At 38.2% G+C, this 19,981-nt stretch overlaps 2 protein-coding genes across 11 annotated transcripts in view; one reads left to right on the top strand and one right to left on the bottom strand.

Annotated features, from left to right (window-relative positions):
* Positions 1 to 149: 149 nt before the first annotated feature.
* Positions 150 to 15,832, top strand: ZFYVE21 (zinc finger FYVE-type containing 21). 7 transcript variants are annotated; one of them, XR_003255744.1, is made up of 9 exons: positions 152 to 341; positions 5,928 to 5,978; positions 7,849 to 8,017; positions 8,884 to 8,959; positions 9,776 to 9,867; positions 10,692 to 10,745; positions 12,549 to 12,691; positions 14,106 to 14,243; positions 15,092 to 15,606. XR_003255744.1 is itself a non-coding variant. In XM_026079518.1 (8 exons), exons 1-8 carry the CDS (start codon positions 210 to 212, stop codon positions 14,148 to 14,150), a joined length of 762 nt encoding a protein of 253 aa, XP_025935303.1. In that variant the 5' UTR covers positions 152 to 209; the 3' UTR covers positions 14,151 to 14,244. The 7 variants fall into 7 exon arrangements, 3 of the variants coding, with proteins under 3 accessions (XP_025935303.1, XP_025935304.1, XP_025935306.1); XR_003255745.1 differs by having other exon boundaries at positions 153 to 341; positions 14,093 to 14,243; XR_003255746.1 differs by lacking the exon at positions 5,928 to 5,978 and having other exon boundaries at positions 150 to 341.
* Positions 15,833 to 16,218: 386 nt separating this feature from the next.
* Positions 16,219 to 19,981, bottom strand: part of PPP1R13B (protein phosphatase 1 regulatory subunit 13B) — a 57,740-nt gene continuing 53,977 nt past the window's right edge. For all 4 annotated transcript variants that reach the window (XM_026079495.1, XM_026079494.1, XM_026079497.1 and 1 more), the window contains 2 exons: positions 19,323 to 19,522; positions 16,219 to 17,736 (listed from right to left, as the gene is read on the bottom strand). In XM_026079495.1, coding sequence (XP_025935280.1) covers positions 17,695 to 17,736; positions 19,323 to 19,522 — 242 coding nt within the window. In that variant the 3' untranslated portion in view covers positions 16,219 to 17,694. The remainder of the gene's footprint in view (positions 17,737 to 19,322; positions 19,523 to 19,981) is intronic.

The following is a 19,981-nucleotide window of genomic DNA, read 5'->3' as shown; positions in this document are numbered from 1 at the left end:
ACCAGCCCCACATCCCGAGCGATACGGAATTGGCCGGGAAGTCTGGAGGCTGCGCTCTATTGGATGTCGGGAACGGGTGGGCGGGGATTGTCGTCTCTCCGCATTCCATTGGTCCCTTGATGTGCCCGTTTCGAGGGGTCCGGGCGGCGATTGGGCGGCAGCGGCGCCAGTCCCGGGGGGCGARTAGCGGTGGCGGAGTTGGGGGGAAGATGTCGGGCTGTGAGGCCCGCGACGCCAAGAAGCTGGTGCGCTCGCCCAGCGGGCTGCGCATGGTGCCCGAGCACCGCTCTGCCCGCAGCCCCTTCGGCTTGGACGAGCCGCCCTGGGTGCCTGACAAGGAGGTATCAGCCGGGATGCGGTGTGGAGGCGCCGGGGCGACCCGGAGAAACCCCCTCAGGCGGCGCGCGTCCCGCCCGAAGGGCCCTGCCCGCCCCCCAACGGCTCCCAGCGGCTGTCCGGCGGCGGCCGTTGGCCGGCGGGGTCACTGCCGCCCCCCTCCGCGCGCCCGCCTGCGCCGGGGGGAGTGGGGGCCGCGACCTGGGCGCAGGGGTTGCGCTTCTTCCCCTTTTTCCGTCTCGAGGCGGCTCCTTCGGGGCGGCGGCCCTCGCCGTCGCCTGGGGCGGCGGCCCCGTCCGGGCACAGCGGCCGCCTGGGAGCGGGCGGAGCGCGGAGCCCCCAGGACGGGGCTCTGAGCGCGCTGCTGGCGCGGTGCGGCGCGGCGGGGCTGCTGGCGGCGGGCAGTGCGCGGCTCCCCGGTCGGAGCCCCCTCATCTCTCCGGCTCGTTTAGGTACCTTGGCTCAGCTCGTGTCAAAAACTGATAAGGCAGCACGTCGGACTTGCCCGGCTGCTTTTTTTTTTTCTTATTGCAAACCATGCAGTTTTATTTCGCTTAGCTTATTGGGGTAAAAAGGATAGGAGCATTACTCTTTTTCCATAGAACAAAGGCCCTGTCACAAAAGTTAGTGAAGAATTTAATGAGATAAGTGTTGCGAACTGTGCGGCACTAACATTTAATGAAGTAGTTGTTCTCTTTAAATGCTTATAAAACAGCAAATAGAACTTTGAAGACCATGTGGATTTAAAAAAACCCACAAAGTATAGTGAAAGGCTAAGGTAGCCCTTTCTGGCTCTCAGTGTGAATGTTCTTAGTGTTAAATAAGTATTGAGTAACTCGGACTATTTCAAACAACTTTGCTTTTAAATACTTTTCATGTAAACTGTATAATCATGATGCTATACAAAATTTTCTGTAATACACATTATTTGTTACCAGTGCCTACGGACAGATGCTAACAGAATTCAGAATCAGTTGTTTATATTGTATCCACCCTACAAACTGTTAAAAAAAAATGTCTTTAATATGATGCAAAATTGAGATTATTTTTGGTAGTGATAAACCAGTATGGAGTAAAGTAAGCAGTCATTAAACAAACCCACTCCTTGCCAGATACTGATATGATTGGTTTGTCTTTTATGAGAAGGCTATGTTTTCCTGTCATAACGAACTTGATTAGGAACAAGAAAAAAATTGTGCCTCTACCAGATGTCTGTTGAGGCAAAGTCCTGTGTAAAAGTAATTATACGAGCAGCCTCACTCTACTAGTGGAGCTTCTGTGGCTCAGGCACCTGAGACTAACCTTTACTGGCATATGGTGTGTGGCTACCAAGTTGATTTGCTGTTTTTTTCCAAAATAACAACCCTTTTTGGAAAGTGACTTTTTCAGCTTGTTTTAAACAAGCAGTATGAGAAAATGTAGTGTGTCTTGTGGGAGTTCTATCAAGTTAGTCTTTTCTGTTCTTAAAGAAAAAAAAAAACCTCTCTGTCATTGGTAGCAACTGTGCATGTCTTGCATTGAGTGTAGATGAGACGAAATGTTCAGTGACAAGTGCGGAGTGTCATTTAAGGTATAGGTCCACAGCGCTTGGGGCTCCCAGCTGGCATTGTACATCAGGTGTGGCGCACTGGGGTGGCTGCAGATATGGTTTGTATTGATCAGGGAGTGTGTACCAAAGTCCAATTCAAATTATTCTCTACGTAGTTTCTTTGTGTGTTGCGTGTAGTGTGGAGTCTGGTTTTGCTCAGTATGTCACTTAATGTGCTCTGTGCATATTGGCCTGAGCCTCCCGGAAACCTGACTGCTGACATCATCAGCAGTGGATACCATYTGCATAACATTTATCTTAAATTGAAAGTCGTTTTCTCTTTGACCTTCTAAAATGTAGCTTTATATTTCAGTAATCCTGAATTATAGTAGAGTAGCTTCCTTAAGAAAAATAAAGTGCTTTCAACTGGGTCTAGTACACAGTAATATCTTAACTCAACTGAAGGTCATTTGAGAATTATATTAGTATTTACTTAAACTTGTTAGATTTATTTGAGAACGTGTCTGTAAATTTTAGGTAACTCAAATCAATCTGTGTATTATTACTTTGACTTTTATATGACATTTGTAGCTCAAGTGTTCTCCTTGAGAATCAACCTTTCCTCTCATCTGTTGGACAATAGACTGGTGACGTTGGTTTGTGACTGAATGTTGCTTTTGCATCAAACTTGGTGGTAATTGCTATTGAGAGGAAGTATGTTATAGACGCACATTTTATATTTATTCATATTCTTAATCTTACATTTCTTGTTATTTTGTAAAAACAATTATTTTACTAGATTTAAGTCCAGGTGTGCTCAAATTCTAACTTCCAATTGATTAACATTAACAAAATATCATGTTACAATCTTTCTTTCTTAAAGTATGCAATATACAAGAAAGCTTATAAACCATGTTTTTAATAATAAAAATATTTTTAATAATAAAATCAACTTTAAAGAGACACTATCTGTAGTTCGTGGCCTAAACAAGAACATTTGTTCTTGTTACTATGTCAGCCATTCATTTAGTGCAGTTCAGTAAACTAAAGTATAAAACATCTTTTCTTTGTCCAGGAGAAGAGACTAGTATTACCAAAAGTTGATTCAGCATTTCAAATATACTAGCTTCTGCTACGTAGCCAATAAGTCACCAATTCAGTAGCTGTATTTTTCTTCTGCAGCAGATATGTACTGATTTATGTTTAAAAATACTGACCCCCAAATTATGTTAGTAGTTGTGCTAAACTTATTATATAATCATTGACATTTATTTCAGTTGTTTTTTTTTTAATTTAAATCACAAGATTACACAATCTTTAAATATCAGGTGTTATACTACGAGGAATTTGAATTGTAAGACTGGAGGAGGACTGCAGAAGACTTTATTTTTGTTAGTCTGTTCTTTATCAGAATTGAATAATGAATGAGTTGAGGTGGATAATATCCTGTAAATTTGTGCCGAGCATCGTCAAACTTGAGACGAAGCTTAAAATGCTGATCACTACATGTGCAGCTGCTCAACTGATGATGTTCCTATTAAAGAAATCTTGGACTAGAAACTGTAAAATTTATATGTTAGACTGCAGAGGTGGCCAAACCTCAGGACCATCCAGCTTCATACTGGATCTTTTTGTGGCTGAGGAACACTGCATACCTTTGAGCTGGGATGTGTAAGACCTCTGAGAAGTTTACAGGTGAGGTGAAAGTGGTTCCCTAGGGATCATTCTGGTTCATTGCGGGAAGTAACTGAGTTTAATGTAGCGGGGGCCTCTGCTGGGTCAGGTTCTCAGAGTCAACACTAGTTGTGTGGCAGAGCTACACTCAGGCTGCTTGCCCACCCATGTAGCTGAGCCATGAATTTGCCATGTACAGTCATAATATATCAGGAGACATCAGAAGCCATATCCGCTGTGTGTTTGTGTTGTGGTTTCTTCCACTCTGGCATCAGCTGTTTTGGTAGGGCATGGTACAAGGTCTGATTTGATGAGTTTGCAGACTTTCGCATTTGCAGATATTCTCTGTGATAAGAAGCTTAGCGAGGTGTTAGGTGGCATCACTGCTGCAATCACTTTGAAATTGTATATGCAAAAAAAAAGCCTAAGAAGTGTAGTCACCGCTTACTGTCCATCTACAGTATTCTGACCTTTGGGTGGATCCAGAATACTATACTAATCTGTTATTATACTACAGCAAATGCATGAGAAGTTCCACTCTATAATGGATTAGCTCTCAGTATTTTTGAATTAACCTGATATAGCAAGAGGAAAATGGAAGAACATCCGCCAGTTATTGCATCTTGGAATTATCTGATATCAGTATTAGTGGTGTGTTGATTGCATGTTAAATAAAAACGCCTGGCATGAATATGCAATTTATTTATTATCTCAAATCTTTTTGTTTTCCCTTTCCAAAAAATTCRGATTTACTGTAGTTTTAAAAAGCCAGTACCTTGAAAACTTAAAGCAACTCTCAGACATCATGCTTACCTCTGTGTAAATAAGATACAAAACTTCAAGCAATAAAATGTAATTGTACTCATGCACTTTCTAGCTATGTCAGCATATGGATGAATAGGAAGGATTCACCTGTCAAGGTGTTCCTCAATAGTGATCTTTTCCCAGGCAAAAGTAGGAGTTGATATTATGTAAGTATCTTTACAATGCAGAAGTGCCTTATATATCAAGTTAGAAACAGAACATTCTTTCAGGAAAACCCCATTCAGTGATGTCTGCAACCACATACCATTTATTTGTGAGTTATTTACTTCTGCTCTGTGTATTGGACACTTTTATCAGTGTAGGTCTGGAATTCAAAAATATTTTCTCCAGAGTTTATATGAAGCATAAAATAAGAAGAGGGATAATTCTGTTACTTGCTGAAGTTGCTGAAGCAACTTATATGTATTTTTGCATAATATCATGTACAAAATCTGTTTAAGACAGTATTTAGAGGTTTTTTTCTTGTTTGTGGCTTGTGCTTTGTGATTTCTGATCTAAAAAAACCTCACATTTTCCTTAAGAAAATGGTTTAGACTCCTAGTGAATTCAAAGGTATACTGAAATGCTTGCCAGGCCCAGCTCCCAGACAGTGTATTAAACCACATGCATCAGAAAGTAAAACACTAAATCAAGGTCAGTACAGAGCAAAATGTGATACTATCTGTAGAATATTACTTGTTATAGAGATGAGACCTTGAGAATGCTGCATTGACCAAATGCTGAAGGTTATTCATCGGTGAGAATCTAACCATGTTCTTCTGATTCAAATGTCAAGCAGAGTTTTTGCATTAATATATGCAAATAAATCTAGCAATGATTACTTTGTAAGTCTTGGAGAGGAGTTTCTGATATAGTGGGTAGAGTTATGTGAAGTCTTGGTGAAAATCCAGTGATCTACTGCTGAGTATCAGTCTTTTGGTAGGTGACTTTCTGTATAGAAAATTTTATCATAACTATCATTGATCTCTGCTGGTAGTTTAGAAATGAAAGTTTTTGGCCCTTAAAATTCTCTTTAGAGAAACCTCTTCATTTTTTTCTGCCTTTTCTTTTGGGAGGAGTGTGGGTGTAAGCTTTTTTCGGAAAGAGTTTTTTCAGGAAGTGACATTTTGTAGCAGAAATAAAAATTAAGTCTTGGTGGCTTGGAAGAAAACCAAAAATCTAGTGTGTTTGAAAAGTGTGTAAACTATTGGGAGCATTAAAATACATAAACAATGTTTTAGGAGGTCAACAGAGCATCACAGTATAATACAGTGAGGATGGTAACTTATAAGAAAACACAGTAAACAGTCTGGATAGCCAAACATATTAAGTATGATGTGAACTTCTGAAATGTAGTTGTCTGGGATTTTTTTCTGCCCTATGGGTGGAGATAACACTATTTTGCTCCATCAATATTTAAAATATAAAAAAAATGAAAACCATCCATGGTGAAAAGATAAAAGATGGAAATTTGTTGGAACTGTCTCTTCTTGGGAGATAATATAAAGTTCAGTCTTTGTGCATGGTGGTAGGATTAAAGATAAAGAAATTTTGTAGTTTAATGTTAATCTGTACTGTTTCCTAGTGCCCAAGATGTATGCAGTGTGATACAAAATTTGACTTCATAACTAGAAAGGTAAGAGAAATCAATAAAACATAAAGCTTTAACTGTTGCAACATAATAATATGAGCTTTTCCTGATTTAAAAATGGAGAAGTCTGATATAACTTAAAATAGTTTTTCTTTCTGTTCTCTCTTTGCTGGGTAGAGATCCTTTTTGTTCTAATTCTGTTCCTTTGACATTCTTCTTGTTTGCTCAGTATGCAATACAGTGAGGTTTTGGTTCGTGGCTAGAGTTATTCCAAAATACTGGGTACCCATGGCATTTACATTCAAAGGAAGAGTTACAAGAACTTATGCCAGAGTGTACTGCTAGTGTCAGCACTAACATACAAACCAAATCAACCAATTTGGTTGTGTTTTGGGAGATAAAAATCAGTTGTGGAAATGTAAGCAAAAAAATATTTTGAATTACAATCATTTACAATGTCACATTGAAGAACCTCATCATCAAAGTGTGAAAGACCAAAATAAAAGCTCAGATTCTCCTGTTCTAAAAGTGGAATGAGATCTGTCTCAGGACTGGAAAAGAGAATCTCTGGTTAAATTGGAAAACTATGAACCATCTCGACTGCTCTGAACCATAATTAGGTACACTGTATAAAAAGAAAACATTAACATTAGAGTTAAAGAATGTTCATTCATAAATGTAAGCAGATCGATGTGGAATGCATGCTAGTTTACTGAATACTATTACCAGAAAGCATTCTGCTGAAACTGGAGTTTCTGCTTGGAGAAGGGGAAGCAGCTTCCCAGCAATGATTTTAGCAGGAAATAATGTTGTTTTGTATAACTATGTTGACACTCGGTTAGCATGCAGCTTGTGAAAGTGAAGAAAGATGTGGAAATATGACCTGTAATGCACTGAAGTAGCTGATGTTTGTTTTTGAATTTATTGTTTGGAGGGAGAGGTATGGAGAAATCCTAAGAGAGGTATCTTATGATATCTATGTGTCATAAAAGATAGATAAATTTTCAAGATGCCTGAAGAACATTAGGATGTCAGTTAGGGCAGCTAAATGATAGAGCATTCAGCCTCTTGGTCCTTGTTGTACTCTGTAGTTGGATGGGTTAAGAGCATGGATGTTGGTTGGTTAGAGCATTTAGGTTGAAAAGAAATAATTCATTTTTCTGCTGTATCTTACTTGTGTTAACTTTGGGAAATAAATGGAGGTAGCCATAGGAAATAGGTACAGGAGAAAATTTTCCATTATATTTGGAAGAAAAGTCTAACAGGAACCAAAACTGCAGTGTATCGGTTGCTTGTATCAAACTGTTCAAACTTGCTTTGAGCCACAAATCTGTTCTTGCTTGCCTGGAAATACTTGTTCTTACATGAGTTACGGTCATCCCCTGAGAACTTGGATCAGGAAGAGCTACCATGACTGTCACACCCCAATAGTGATTTGGAGCACAAGCACTTGTTGAACACTTAGTAGCTGTGAAATGCATTGCAATACCACTTACTGATTTTACTAGTATTACAACTACCCTGGATTTTTTACTATGCCACCTGCCATTTCTGATAAATAGCTTTAGGTTTTGAGTATGAAGATCTGCTTTTGTTTTGTTTTTAGCCTGTTACCATGGGAAAAATAGGCATGGCAACAAGCCTATTGGCAGAGTGCCAGCAAAGATTTATATGCTGCTGTTCATAGTAAACTTAATCCTATGAGTTCAATCTTAGAGATATATTTCTGCCATTACAACCATTAATTTTCTATAACCACTTGACTGCTGTCTGATCCCTCAACTTGTATGTTTCAAATCGGAGAAACTGTGTTCTTTTGCTTGTGTGAAGAGGTGTTTAATGCAGTAACGTTATCAGATTCTTCCTTAATAGTATTCTGTGTAAATGAATAAATAAAATATTATCTCATACTTAGCATCACTGTCGAAGATGTGGAAAGTGCTTCTGTGACAAGTGCTGCAGTAAAAAAGTGCCTCTGCCTCGCATGTGCTTTGTGGACCCTGTGCGCCAGTGTGCTGAATGTGCCCTCATCTCTCAAAAAGAAACAGAGTTTTATGACAAACAACTTAAAGTGCTCATGAATGGTAACACACTTAATGTGTGTGTGTGTGTGTATGCTGGTTTGATTTTTGCTTACATTTGTTCGAATGCTATGTTAAAGAAATCTGATAAACAGAAAGGCTAGTGTGATGTAATTTAAAACAAAGGAAGTTTTAGTGCCTTGGCGGACAAATGTGTGTGTGTGCACTTGCCATTTTTATTATATTAATGCATTTTTTTTAGCCATATTCCTGTTACATTGAATAAGAATGAAAAACACTTAGTAGTGGAGAATATTTTAATGTTTTCTAACAAGATACTGTGTTTGCTTCAAGCCTCGCTTGTGAGCTTTGACCTTGTCCATGGCCTAAGGCTGTGTGGGTGGCAGGTCATCATGAATTGTCAATTTTAAATAGCGTTAATACCACATGTAGTACACTAATTGGTGTTCCAATTATATTAAGTAAAAACCTAATGTTTATTAAGCTGAAGATCACATCCTGCTGTTTGATTCTTCTCACAGATTTATTTGGAATACTGAAACAATAGTTTCAATAGTGTTATAGTGTGTTATGGTGACAAGGTAGGGTCTTTAATTGACTATTTTTGCCATCTTTCAATTCTCATTTTAAAGTTTCTGCTTGCATATCATCTGTATTTCCACAATGTGTGGGAGAAGTGTTGCATAGTGGTTGTAGAAGGTCATGTGATTTAGAACATGGTAATTAAAGATGGGCTTTTTACATTTGAGTGCTCTAAAAATGTCAGTCAGTTTAATGTTTCAATTAATCTCTTAATAGACTGAATTGGGTGAATCATTAGGTGCAGTAAATAAAAATGCTTACTGGTTTTGATATTTTAATGTTCCTTCCTAAACTCTGTATTAGAATAATAATACATTTCTTTCCAGGTGCTACGTTCTTTGTAACTCTGGGAACATCAGATAAATCTGAGCTGATGGTATGTCGACTGTCCAACAATCAGAGGTGAGAACATTAATAGAAATTGCACTTGTAAACACAGCTATAATTAATATTATCTAATAACCCAAACAAAAAAAAATAAGAGTAACTAGCTGTGAGGATCCTGGAGAGAGTATTCTGTAAAGATAGCTATAATTGTATTGGGCTAAATTTGAATTTACTAGCAGTGTGGGTCAGTGACTCTCAGAAGAGGTGTGAACTCCCACTGTTTTATATTGTGAAGACTGTTTCCAGAAGCAGCAAGGGGCAGAAATGCCAGAACGCCTTGGAACACTGGAACTCCGCTCCATGTTAAGGCCTCTCAGTGCCATTGGAATACAGTGTTTTTGCCAACTAATAGGAGGACTGTAGGAAGGATGACTGGGAAAATGTCTGTAACCCCTCGAAAAAGCTTGTTTCAGAATGTTGACTCCAGCACTGAGCATATTGTTTAACATTACAGACGAAGCATTACTTAGGGCATCCCTAGAATTTGGTTGGCTAGAACACCTCAACCTCTGTGTGCTCTTCTTCCTCCAGAACTTTGGAAGGATGGTTTTAATGTTTCGAAAGGGTCTTCTAAACCAATCTCTACGTTTTTGTTTCCTTTTGTTTGTGTTTGTGGGGGTTTTATTTTATTTATTTAAGTGAAGCACTTCAGTGAAAGACTTCCTGCTTGATTTCTTCCTCTCCCTCCCCACCCCAAAGAACATACAGAAAACCTGTTACTGAGAGATTCTGTTTGAAATGCAGTGAACTCTGAGATCTGATTATTCTATTTCATGTAATTCAGACTTGATGTTGTAGATGGGGAAATACTAATTTTTTTTGTGTGTGTAGATATCTTGTTTTGGATGGAGACAGCCACTATGAAATTGAAATTGTACAGATTTCAACTGTTCAGATACTTACGGAGGGATTTACTCCTGGAGGTAAATCTTTCATTGAATACAAATTTACTATTAAGAAAAATATGCAAAGTTATAATTCTTGTTCTAACTAGACAAYGTGTTTCTAGGTTATTGGCAACTTAGGTGCAACTATCTTGGTTACAACTGTTCTCAGAATAGAATGTAGTGCTTGGAAGCCTGCCCACAGCTACTGGGATTTCAGGGAAGATCTAAGAATTCAGAGATTGCTTCTGAGCTCTAATATGGGGGAACTTCTCAACAGGCTTAAATAAAGTTTGTCATCACCCGTTCTGATCCTTTCTTTTGGCTGAATGTAAACATTTATTGAGTCAAAAGCTCATAGGAGAACTGTTAGTCTTTAGCTTCCATTTCAGAATCCAGCTGGGATTTACCTTCTATTGGTACAAATATCTGTGAAGAGAGTAAGAGCTAACCTGTTTAAAAAAAATTAAAACTATACTCTCTTAATTTCATTTAAAATGAAGGGGTGGCCAAGTGGAACTGGTAACATCTGAATCAGACGGCAGCTACTTACTGCTTCATCTACCATTCTGTAGTATTTCAGGAAGAACTTGAGTAAGATTTCACTGAAATGAGAACAAACAAGGACAGGAGTTTTAGAGTTGTTGCTAAAGAACAATTATTGTCACTGCTGGATTTTTTTTTTTCAATTGAACAGTTCATCTGTGCAATATTCATCCAGTGCAACATGTTAACTTTAATGAACTGACCGAGGTATTCTAATCAACCAGATGTGTTGCTGAATTAATGATCCTGTAATTCCTTGTTCATTACTCTTCTGACTGCTTTATCTTTTGCCTGCCTGCCTTTCTTCTTGATGGTAGAAAAAGATATTCACACTTACACCAGCCTTCTGGAGAGCCAGCATATTACTGAAGGTATCAGCAGTATCTTTTGTGAGCATGACCTGCCCAAGCATGCTATCACAGCCCCTTTCCCATTCTTTCCTTTGCAGTGCCATTTTGTTTGCTTGATCTTCTATTGATGTTCAACTTAGGAAAAATTGTTCCAATATTAGATGTATAACTTGCACAACTCTAGGCTCATACTTTTTCTTTCCATATCTCTTATTAAATAAACTGAGAATGAATGTTTTATAACTTATTGGAGAAGAACTAAAATATTCTAGACCTCCTTTAAACCTGATGTGCTATCATCCCTGCTAGGAGAAAGGAGAGAGACAAAACAGTAGTTTTGATGGTATACAGTATTATACATCACATCCTTCAACAGAGCTGTCCCTAATTTTGTACACCAGAAATAATAAAAATTAAGTCTTCACTTCCTCTGTACTGTCCAGTAATGCTTTGGACTGAATAAATAAATGTCTTACAAAGATTCTCTCCATAGTTTACCGTGGGATTGCTTCAAACAATAGAAAATACAGGGACAGATAAAAGTAAAGAGTATGATAAAATTTGAGTATTGATTAGAAATTCTGTTTTAAACTGTTAATTAAAAGGCTTTCTTTTACATTTCTTTAAGAGAAACATGCCCTCTTGTTAAGCAGGACATGTTCTGCCTGAATCAGTAAAGGTCCTGGAATGCCAGAAGTGCAGTGTAAATAAACAAAACTGATCAAGGCTCCAGGCGTTTGATTTTTTTGCCTTGGTTTATCTCTCATTTTAAGTAAGGCCTTAACATGTTGGTCTGTCCAGGTAGATGCAGGAGAGCAAATGATGAAGAAGCTAGATTTCAGCTTATCCTACAAGAGAAAAAAATAGCTATTTTTATAAACGGTGCTTGTGACCTTTTTGTGAGGAAACTTAGTCCAAGATTATCTTTGTTTGGCTTCTTAGATATTACAGGAATAGCCTCCAGGACCCCTTCTTCCCATGCAGGCAGCCTTTATATTGCAAAAAAGCATTCCATGTGTGGTGATGCTGTGTGGTTTACTTTATGCTGTACCACTTTAGTAAGTAAGCTGCCCAATAAAGTATGTGTAAAGGCATCTATGTGCTATTCTAAACCAAACTTCTGTTTCATTTCTGTATTTTTGCTTTGGTTCATCTTGAAAGCTGTATGCAACCAGAGTAGAAAAGATACAACCACTGTTCACAAATCACACTGTTAGCAGAATGTCATCTTTTGTAGTGGATTCCCCTTGTGCAGTAAGTGATGGTGTTGGCAGTCTTCTAGCCTTGTAGGAGATACCTGTTGGGAGGCTTCTTTCCCARCCTTTCCCAGATTTGGATGGACTTCTCGCTGTCCTGCCAGACTTCTTATCAAGCAAGGATCCCTCTTTGATACCAGTCTAATTGGACACTAGCAGTTCAGTTTACAAACTGCAGGCTACAGTATGAAACTATGGTATCTACTTAAGAGAAAACAGATTGCAATATTACCCTACAAGGGTTTTCTCAGTGTGTGTAACTAGTGGCATTACCTGTGATGACTTGTACAAGTTCTGCCTCAGTGATTGCCAGATAGAATTAAACAATATTGAATCTGCATGTTCTGTTTCCTGGCATTAACATTCTTTGTCACTGCCTCCTCCGATGCTGCAGTTCTGGGTTTACCAAGGTATGTTGGAGCCCTGTGGTCTCAGGACACAGTGACAGAATTGCTAGTGCTTTGAACTAAGTGATAGGATAGTTTCTTTACACGTACTTATTGGTTTGTAGAATGTTATGTAGTWGGTAAAATATGTTGCCGGTTCAGGACTTTATTTCTCTTTCTAGGAGGTAATACTCGTGCCATAGGTATGATTCTGCAGTATAAGGTACCAGGATCGGAAGAGCTTACACAGATGAAGTTTACGGCTAGTGAAGACTTCAGCTGTAACAAGAAGCTGTCAGCAACCTGGCTGGCAGCTATGCATAAGGTAAGCTAGGGGGCAGGCAGGGAAGAGCATTAAAACACATTGCCTGAAACTAATCCTTTTCTGAAGTCTAGGGCTGGAGGAAAGATTGGGCAGAGAAGAGGAAAAAAAACGTTCGTTTCCCCCAGCTGCTTATTTGCCACCACATCATCTTTATTCATACCAAAGCCCTTTCCTCTGATGCTGAAAACCTGCTTGTTCCGGTTTCCAGAGGGGAGGCTATCTGTATGTGGGGCACTCAGTAGCAGTAGTATGCAGCCTTTGGAGTCCTTTTTCTAAAGGACTCTTCAGAGGACTTCTTATTGCTTAAGAAGACAGAAGCTATGGATGCTTGTTATGGACATTAGCCTCATGCTCAGATACCTGAAGAAGATGTACCACAAAGGGTTTATCCAGGTCTTATCTATGTCATTAGGTGATAAGAAAGTAGGAATTCGACTTTCCAGTTTTTTAGGTTTCTGTTACTCATTGAATAATGTACACAAAGGCATATTCTCTGGAACCACAATCAGATAATTGTATTTACTAGTTTATTGAAGGTTCAGAGAAATTGTTCATTTTTAGAACAGGAACAGAGGTGTGGGCAGGACTCTGTGGAGGACTGAGTCTCATCTGTTGTTAGGTACTGTATCATAACTGCGTGATGAAACTGAACTTTTGTATTTCATAATTCAAAGTTATAGGAGACAAAAAAAAAAAAAAAAAAAAAGGTCTGGAACTTCATCTGACAGAACTGTAACTGATAAGCTGTCTGCAAATGCGCTCAGTTTGCTCCTTTCACACCATTGTTCTTAAGCTTCCCAACCACCCCCAGCATTTAACTTCTGTATTCAGCAAAATGCACTCAAACTTTGTATTGTCACATGAATACAGTTTAGCACTTCCTTATACCTGTTCTAATTCATCTTTCACAAGCAATGCAGCTCTTAAAATATTGTTCTTACTGTGTTTCTATGGATAAACTTAAAAAAAMCCCCTAATTTATCTCCTTTGATATGAGTGTAGCTCGGTTTTTTGGAGCAACTGAGGAGTACAGTGAGATCTTCAAAGGCCCTAGTTAGCAGCATGCTCTTATTTCTGAAATGTGGGGCTTGCATTTTCTGTTATCCTGCTCAGCAAGGTGATTTTTATTGCAACTTTTCTGTGATGGTGCTTTCAAGTTAATAAGGTCACCCCAGAACTGATAGAGATCTTGATATGAAAACATTCAAGCTGGAGTTCATAAGATCTAGGAATGAATCTGTAAATTTGCACAGCAGTATGTGACAATGCAGCTAAAAACTTTTCTGGCTCTTGTTTTGTGTTTAATGTATGAAGAAGAATTTTTTAACCAGTTCCTTAATGTTTTAAAGAATGCCTGAGAATAAGAAAGAAATCTTCCTAAAGCTTTATCTTCTTTTTGAGTCTTTGCAAACAGGTATTTCCAGCTGCTGACAGTCCTGTTCTCAAGCGTTCTGTATAGACAGACTTGAATGGATTAGATCAGCTTGGAAGAAAGCCACCATTTAAGATTGACAGTGACAGTTCTTCTGTAGCAGATGGCCCCAATGCTAATGTATGATGCTAGATACTACCATAGTATGTCCAAATTGCTTATAGAGTTCATATCTAGAACCTTAAGGAAATAAAGAAATCTCTTACCCTTTTCATGGTGTTAAGATGTAGTAATGGAAGTTGAAAGGGTTTGAAGGAAAAAATAGATGAAGTTAGGTAAGTTGCTGAAGTAGAACCAATGAATAAATATATGGAATGTATGGATAAAGATTAGTGTTGAAACTTTAGGTTTAAAGCAAGTAAAAGCTGTGTGTCCACCTGAAGTGTCACTGCTTACTGAAGGTGTAAGTTGCATGTCAGCTCTTGGCCTTGCCTTTCAGTAACTGTGGCATGAACCACCTATTTAAAGGACTTGCTGACTTGTTGCTAGAGTAGGCACATCATGCCTATCACAGGAGGCTGGTTAATACTATAGTTTGAGAGATGATTGCAGCACCCTACCAAAACTTCGCAAGGTGGAGGGCAGAAGGGGTAGGAGGAATACCAAACAGAATAATACATTATTTTCTATATATGTTTAATCAGATTGCCAAAATCTCAGAAATACTGTTTTTAACTTTTTGCAAGCCACCTTTGATCAGAAATGCCCATTTCTGACCCAGAGGAAACAAATGTAAGTTATATAAAACCTTCTTCAGTGACCTCAGGTTCTACACGTAAACAGCTTTCAATAGCCTCAAAAATTATTTTGCCTATGTGAATGCTACTAGATGTCTTAAACTAATGAAAATAGCACAGGAAGAACTTAAAGCTTTTGGGTTTAAAGAATTTTTTTGGATGGATAGGGGGAGATTAAGTGGCTGCAAATGAAATTTCAGTTAACACAATCACATTTTGGTTTTATATTAGGCAACAAAACTTCTTTATGAGTCCCGGGACCAGTAAGAACAGCAAACTGTTGGCAATTTGAGGGAAGACACCAACCTCTAAGGACCTGCCTCTTACTTCTTGCTAATTTGACAGCTGGTAACATTTGCTATTCTTGACCCCTTCTCATTCCAGTGTGGTTCATTATGTAAGAACTGGCAAATGCAATGTGAGTATTTTTTTGAACCATGAGTATTCACTATAGTGTGCAATATGTATACAATTAATGCTTTAAACAGCCTCACCTTTTAAGACTTTGTATATTTTGTTAAACCTTTATTGGCACTTAATATGAAATATGAAAATATGACCTGCACTACAGCTAATGTACAGCACAACTTTTATAGTAACAATTATGTATAGTTTGCCACAAAAAGCAAACTAATGTGTATGTCTCTTCTGCAGAGAATAGCTTTTGGGTATAGATCTCAGGTTTTCCCCTCTATCCAAATGTTTAAAATCAATGTACAATAAAATCTGCCTTAGATATGATTTTATAGAAGTTACTTCTTGGTTTTCTAAACACATTTCACCAGATACCACAAAATCAGACTTTCATAAACATGATCTTGAAAATTTCCTTCTGTAATAAATAAGCTTCCGGAATAATGTTTAGTTTTGTATTTTCTTTTTGGTAACTAGTTTTTGTTAATCTAACTGTAATGCTATCTGGAATTGTATACATTTTAATGTACAAATATGGAATAAATTAATTCAGTTATTTAAATAAGAGGTGATATTTACTTTCACAATATATAACTTTAATGATAGGTACTATACTCTCCATTATCTAAGCTCTGAAACTGTTTACTTCCTTTACAAACAACACCTGTACTTTCAATACAATACAATTGTTGTGCATGTAAAGCATCCTTGAGAGCTTTCCTAGACAAGTATTAATTTGCCACAGCTRGAACACTAGAGTTTATAGTGTAAGGAGGTTCAAAAATGGTTTTGTAAACCAGTTTTTATGCATCAGGTAAAACGATGAGGAAACTTGAATAACAAGCAGGGGGCGGCAAGCTGGAGTTCAAGTCTCTTCATGTAGACAATGACCAACAGTGCGTCCACCATTGCTACTTAAATAAAAATACCAGAGAATGCAGCCATGCCTTAGCAGTACTTTATTGTGCACATTTACATGTTCTCTGAATTAGTGTATCATAGGCTCTTGAAATCATCACATTCATGTAGCAAATTCTTCAACAATAATACCCTTTCACTTTTCACCACAATATATACAGTTAATGCTAAACCTGTGGTAAAAGCAAGTTACAGCACTGCAGAAATGGATATATAAATAATACACAAAACTTGTACATGAAGAATTAATCAAATTGCATACTGTTTAACAGGAGAAAATTACAAGAAATATGGCTACAACTTATAATGGGAAATTCAAAATATACTTTTGGTATATAAAATCATGTACAATTAAAATTCCAGTGAAGTGCTTTTTTTTGCTTGAAACTACAATGTAGTGGAATAGTTTATTGCATAACTTGCCTTGGCAACAGATGTAAGCTGCCAAGAACCACAGAAACTGTCCTCAAATAAGCTACTGCCTTTCTTAAATTCTTCTCTGAACCTTGTTTCTTTCTTCTCCTTGACTTCGCATCTACACAACCCTCTTCCTACTTCTATCCAGTCCTTCATATTTTCTTCTAGACTGACTCAGGCAGACTTCAAATTACATAGTGTAACTCTTACCAGACTCTTACCCTTCTCAACTATTGCACTTTCATCCATGCAGACATACAGATCCCTTAAGCTGCYGCAATTTTAATATTAACTGTTTTGTCCATAACAAACAAACTCAGGTGGTTAGTAGGGCAACCTTTACATTAGTAGAGGTAACACTGGTGCTATAAGTTGAATAACAAGAAAATAAAACACCAAGTGAATTATTGTGTAGGGATTTTGAGAAGTGTACAAATACTGTTGTTCTGTTAGTTCTCTAGCTTGTCTCTAAATGAAAATAATACTAGATGCTAGACTACATAAAGCTTTTGTTGGGGTTGTCTAGACTAGGATTTAAGTGTTTAGTATGTTAACACTTAAATTCCTAGCCCTCTTAAAGCTTTGATGACTACTTATGCACTTAGCAGGTGAAAATCTTGTGTCCTAGAACCCCAAGAGTTAATTGGTAATGAGAGAACTCAACATTCACTGGTATGAAACAAACTATCCAAAGTTCCGACATGGGACAGTTACTGTGGGATTGGAGCAGACTGGACAGCATATCTGCACTTTGCAAATGACACCTCTGAACATTTAACACAAGAAAGCTCCTACCACAGAACTTGAACGTAATATGCTGCTTTAGACTATAGTTGGAGGAACACTGTAGGTATTGGAGGTATCGCTCTCCTCATCAGTGGTGGGTCACATAAAACGATCCTCATTTACAAACTGCAGATCTTTAAAATCTTGAATGCTGTCCATTTAACAAGAGAAAGCACCATTAAAACTAATTACCATAGTTTTATTTCTCCATGTGAAATGATTTAAAATGATGGCTCCAGTGTATGTTTTAAGTAAGTTTCCAGTTACCAGCAAGGTATTGCACTCTTGTACAACTGAATTCAAGCAAGGGTTCGCTGTCTAGGTTTTATTCGTGGATATAACTGTAAAAACAGAATAAAAATATTAAGTTTTGCATGTTTGCTACTAGGTTAAATATATATAAATTTAATTATAACCAAAAGGGTACTTATAAGAACTGGGTCATACAGGGTGTTTTGGGCTATGTTKTTTTTTTTTTTGTAAGCTACAGTGTGTTCTTAGGTACCTTCTGAAAAATTCAATCAATCAGAAACAGCAGGAGGGCAGGGCTGACTTATTCCTGCCAGCAGCAGCAAAATTATTGCTCTAAAAATTACTTGGTCTGCTTGCTTAAGACACAGAGAAGACCAAACATACTTTTAAGTACAAGAATTCTCCTTATTAGAAAATTCTAGCCTTAGAGAGAGTTTATTATTTCCTGCACTATAAGTTTTTTCTTTCACATATTTTATCTTCTCTATCTCCCTACTTAGTAGCATTAAGTTCCTGGTCTCTTGTGATAGCAGTGTTCCATTAAGTTGGCTGAGAGCTACTTGAGTGATTTGCCTAGAGTTGTCATCTTCAGGGCTTTTTCCTGTTTTTAAGGTAGGGGTGCATGTGCGTGCGTGTACACACACACAGTCTATCTTGTGCCAAGTATTAAAAAAAGCTTCCTAAAGAACATGCAGGGAGACAGAAGAGGGATACAAGGTGGGGTTGTTAACTGTCATTCTCAAAAAACTCAAAGACTGCCCACTTCATGGGAGCAACGTAGGGGAGGGAGTGGGAAATCAAGCAGACATGCTCATCTGTTCCCTTGGCACCAAGCACCTGCAAGAGCTGCAAGCAGCAGTGGCAGGTCCAGAGCTTGGCTCAGTTTTAGTGCGTGGCCCCAAATGTAGAGCTATGCAAAGTTACCCCTTCCCCACTTGCTTTTGCCAGCCTCTTTTCAGTCCCTGGTCAATGTTGATGTTCCACTGACAAGAAGCTGTCACTGGCCGCTGCATGTAGCTGCACAAGGAGCTTGCACAGTTATCTCCGGATACAGCCCACTAGTTGGAGAATTCTGCTCTATGCCATTGATTAGGTAGCATCATGCCTTTTATCTAAATAATGTTTTTGGTTTTGAAGAAATGATTGGATCAAATATGAGTTAAGGAGTAGAAGCAGCTTCTTACCGTTCAACATAAAAACTTCCCTGTTCTAGGATTCTGAGCACTTCTGGCTACATCTGCCTTCTGGCCAGATCTCCAGATTGCGTTTTTTTTTCCCCTTTTTTTTCCACAATAGGTTTTGAGACCTTCTTAATATAACTAACTGTCCTTCCTGGGCTAAACCTTAGGGCTGCTTAATAGAGCCACCACACTTCACACAGGGACCCTATTTTTTTTAATCAAAGGAAAACTCTTATTAAAGATTAAAGCTGAAAATATATTCAGTAAGTGTACTAAACCTACTGAATAAAAAAGCTGGGCTTATCAAAGCCTCTCCTTTCTGTTTACAATAACAACACAGAGGCCTGAAAGAATAAGGATAACCTGCTGTGTACCACTTCATAGTGGTGTATCAAGATGATGCACAGATGGGTTCTGGCCAACGGTCCGTCTGTGTTCCTACTTCAGGAGGAAGTAAAAAGTAGAAGGGAGAAGGTAACTTAAAAAGAACTTACCCCAAGCAGATTTTTAGGCACATAGCCTTCTTTATCATTGAGTCGGGCCCACCACCACTCTGTTTCGTTGTCATCCTTGCGTCGTAGAATAGTAATGGCATCACCCTCATGGAATGACAACTCGTCGTTATTCTGGGCTTCATAATCCCACAGAGCATACACCACTCCTTTATTCATAACTCCCAACTTCTCTTGCACTCCTGTTAACAAAAAGTTAGAGAACACAGGAAATGGTAAATATCCTGTTTTTCCCTCTAGGATTTTTAGTGTGGACATTATGACCCAAATATATTAGTCTCTTATTAATAAAATTCCAGAAACAATTAATTAGCAGCATTTTCACAATGAAACACTTTCAGAAATTGAACTGCATGATAAAACCACATCTTGCAGAGTATTTGATTTGCAGCATGAGTTTTTTCCTTTTATTGTATATGCAATGGAAACTTTGTGGTCTTATTCAAATAAGGACAAAATAGTTTCACATATGTTTAAGCAAAGCAGCTTTATAGAGCTGTTCTGTGTTTCTCATAGGCCTACTTTCTACTGCACACCTTATACAGTAACACTCGAAACTTCTGAAAATATGCACAGCCAGGTATGTGAAGTCTTAACGAAGCTTACAACCTTCTCTGATGCAAACTGAAAATTTGTCAGCT

The sequence above is a fragment of the Apteryx rowi genome, unplaced genomic scaffold (genome assembly GCF_003343035.1).
Source record: "Apteryx rowi isolate R43461 unplaced genomic scaffold, aptRow1 scaffold_5, whole genome shotgun sequence".
Taxonomy (NCBI): Eukaryota; Metazoa; Chordata; class Aves; order Apterygiformes; family Apterygidae; genus Apteryx; species Apteryx rowi.
The sequence above is the reverse complement of the archived record's forward strand: the minus strand, read 5'-3'. Positions and strand labels throughout refer to the sequence as shown.

What these genes read in the sequence shown, in the direction of transcription:
- ZFYVE21 (XM_026079518.1), top strand. Translation starts at nt 210, where the DNA reads ATGTCGGGCTGTGAGGCCCGCGACGCCAAGAAGCTGGTGCGCTCGCCC. An exon ending in CCTGGGTGCCTGACAAGGAG is followed by an intron (nt 342 to 5,927) that starts GTATCAGCCGGG and finishes ACTGTTTCCTAG; the next exon opens with TGCCCAAGATGTATGCAGTG. An exon ending in GGCTGGCAGCTATGCATAAG is followed by an intron (nt 12,692 to 14,105) that starts GTAAGCTAGGGG and finishes CTTTGCAAACAG; the next exon opens with GTATTTCCAGCTGCTGACAG.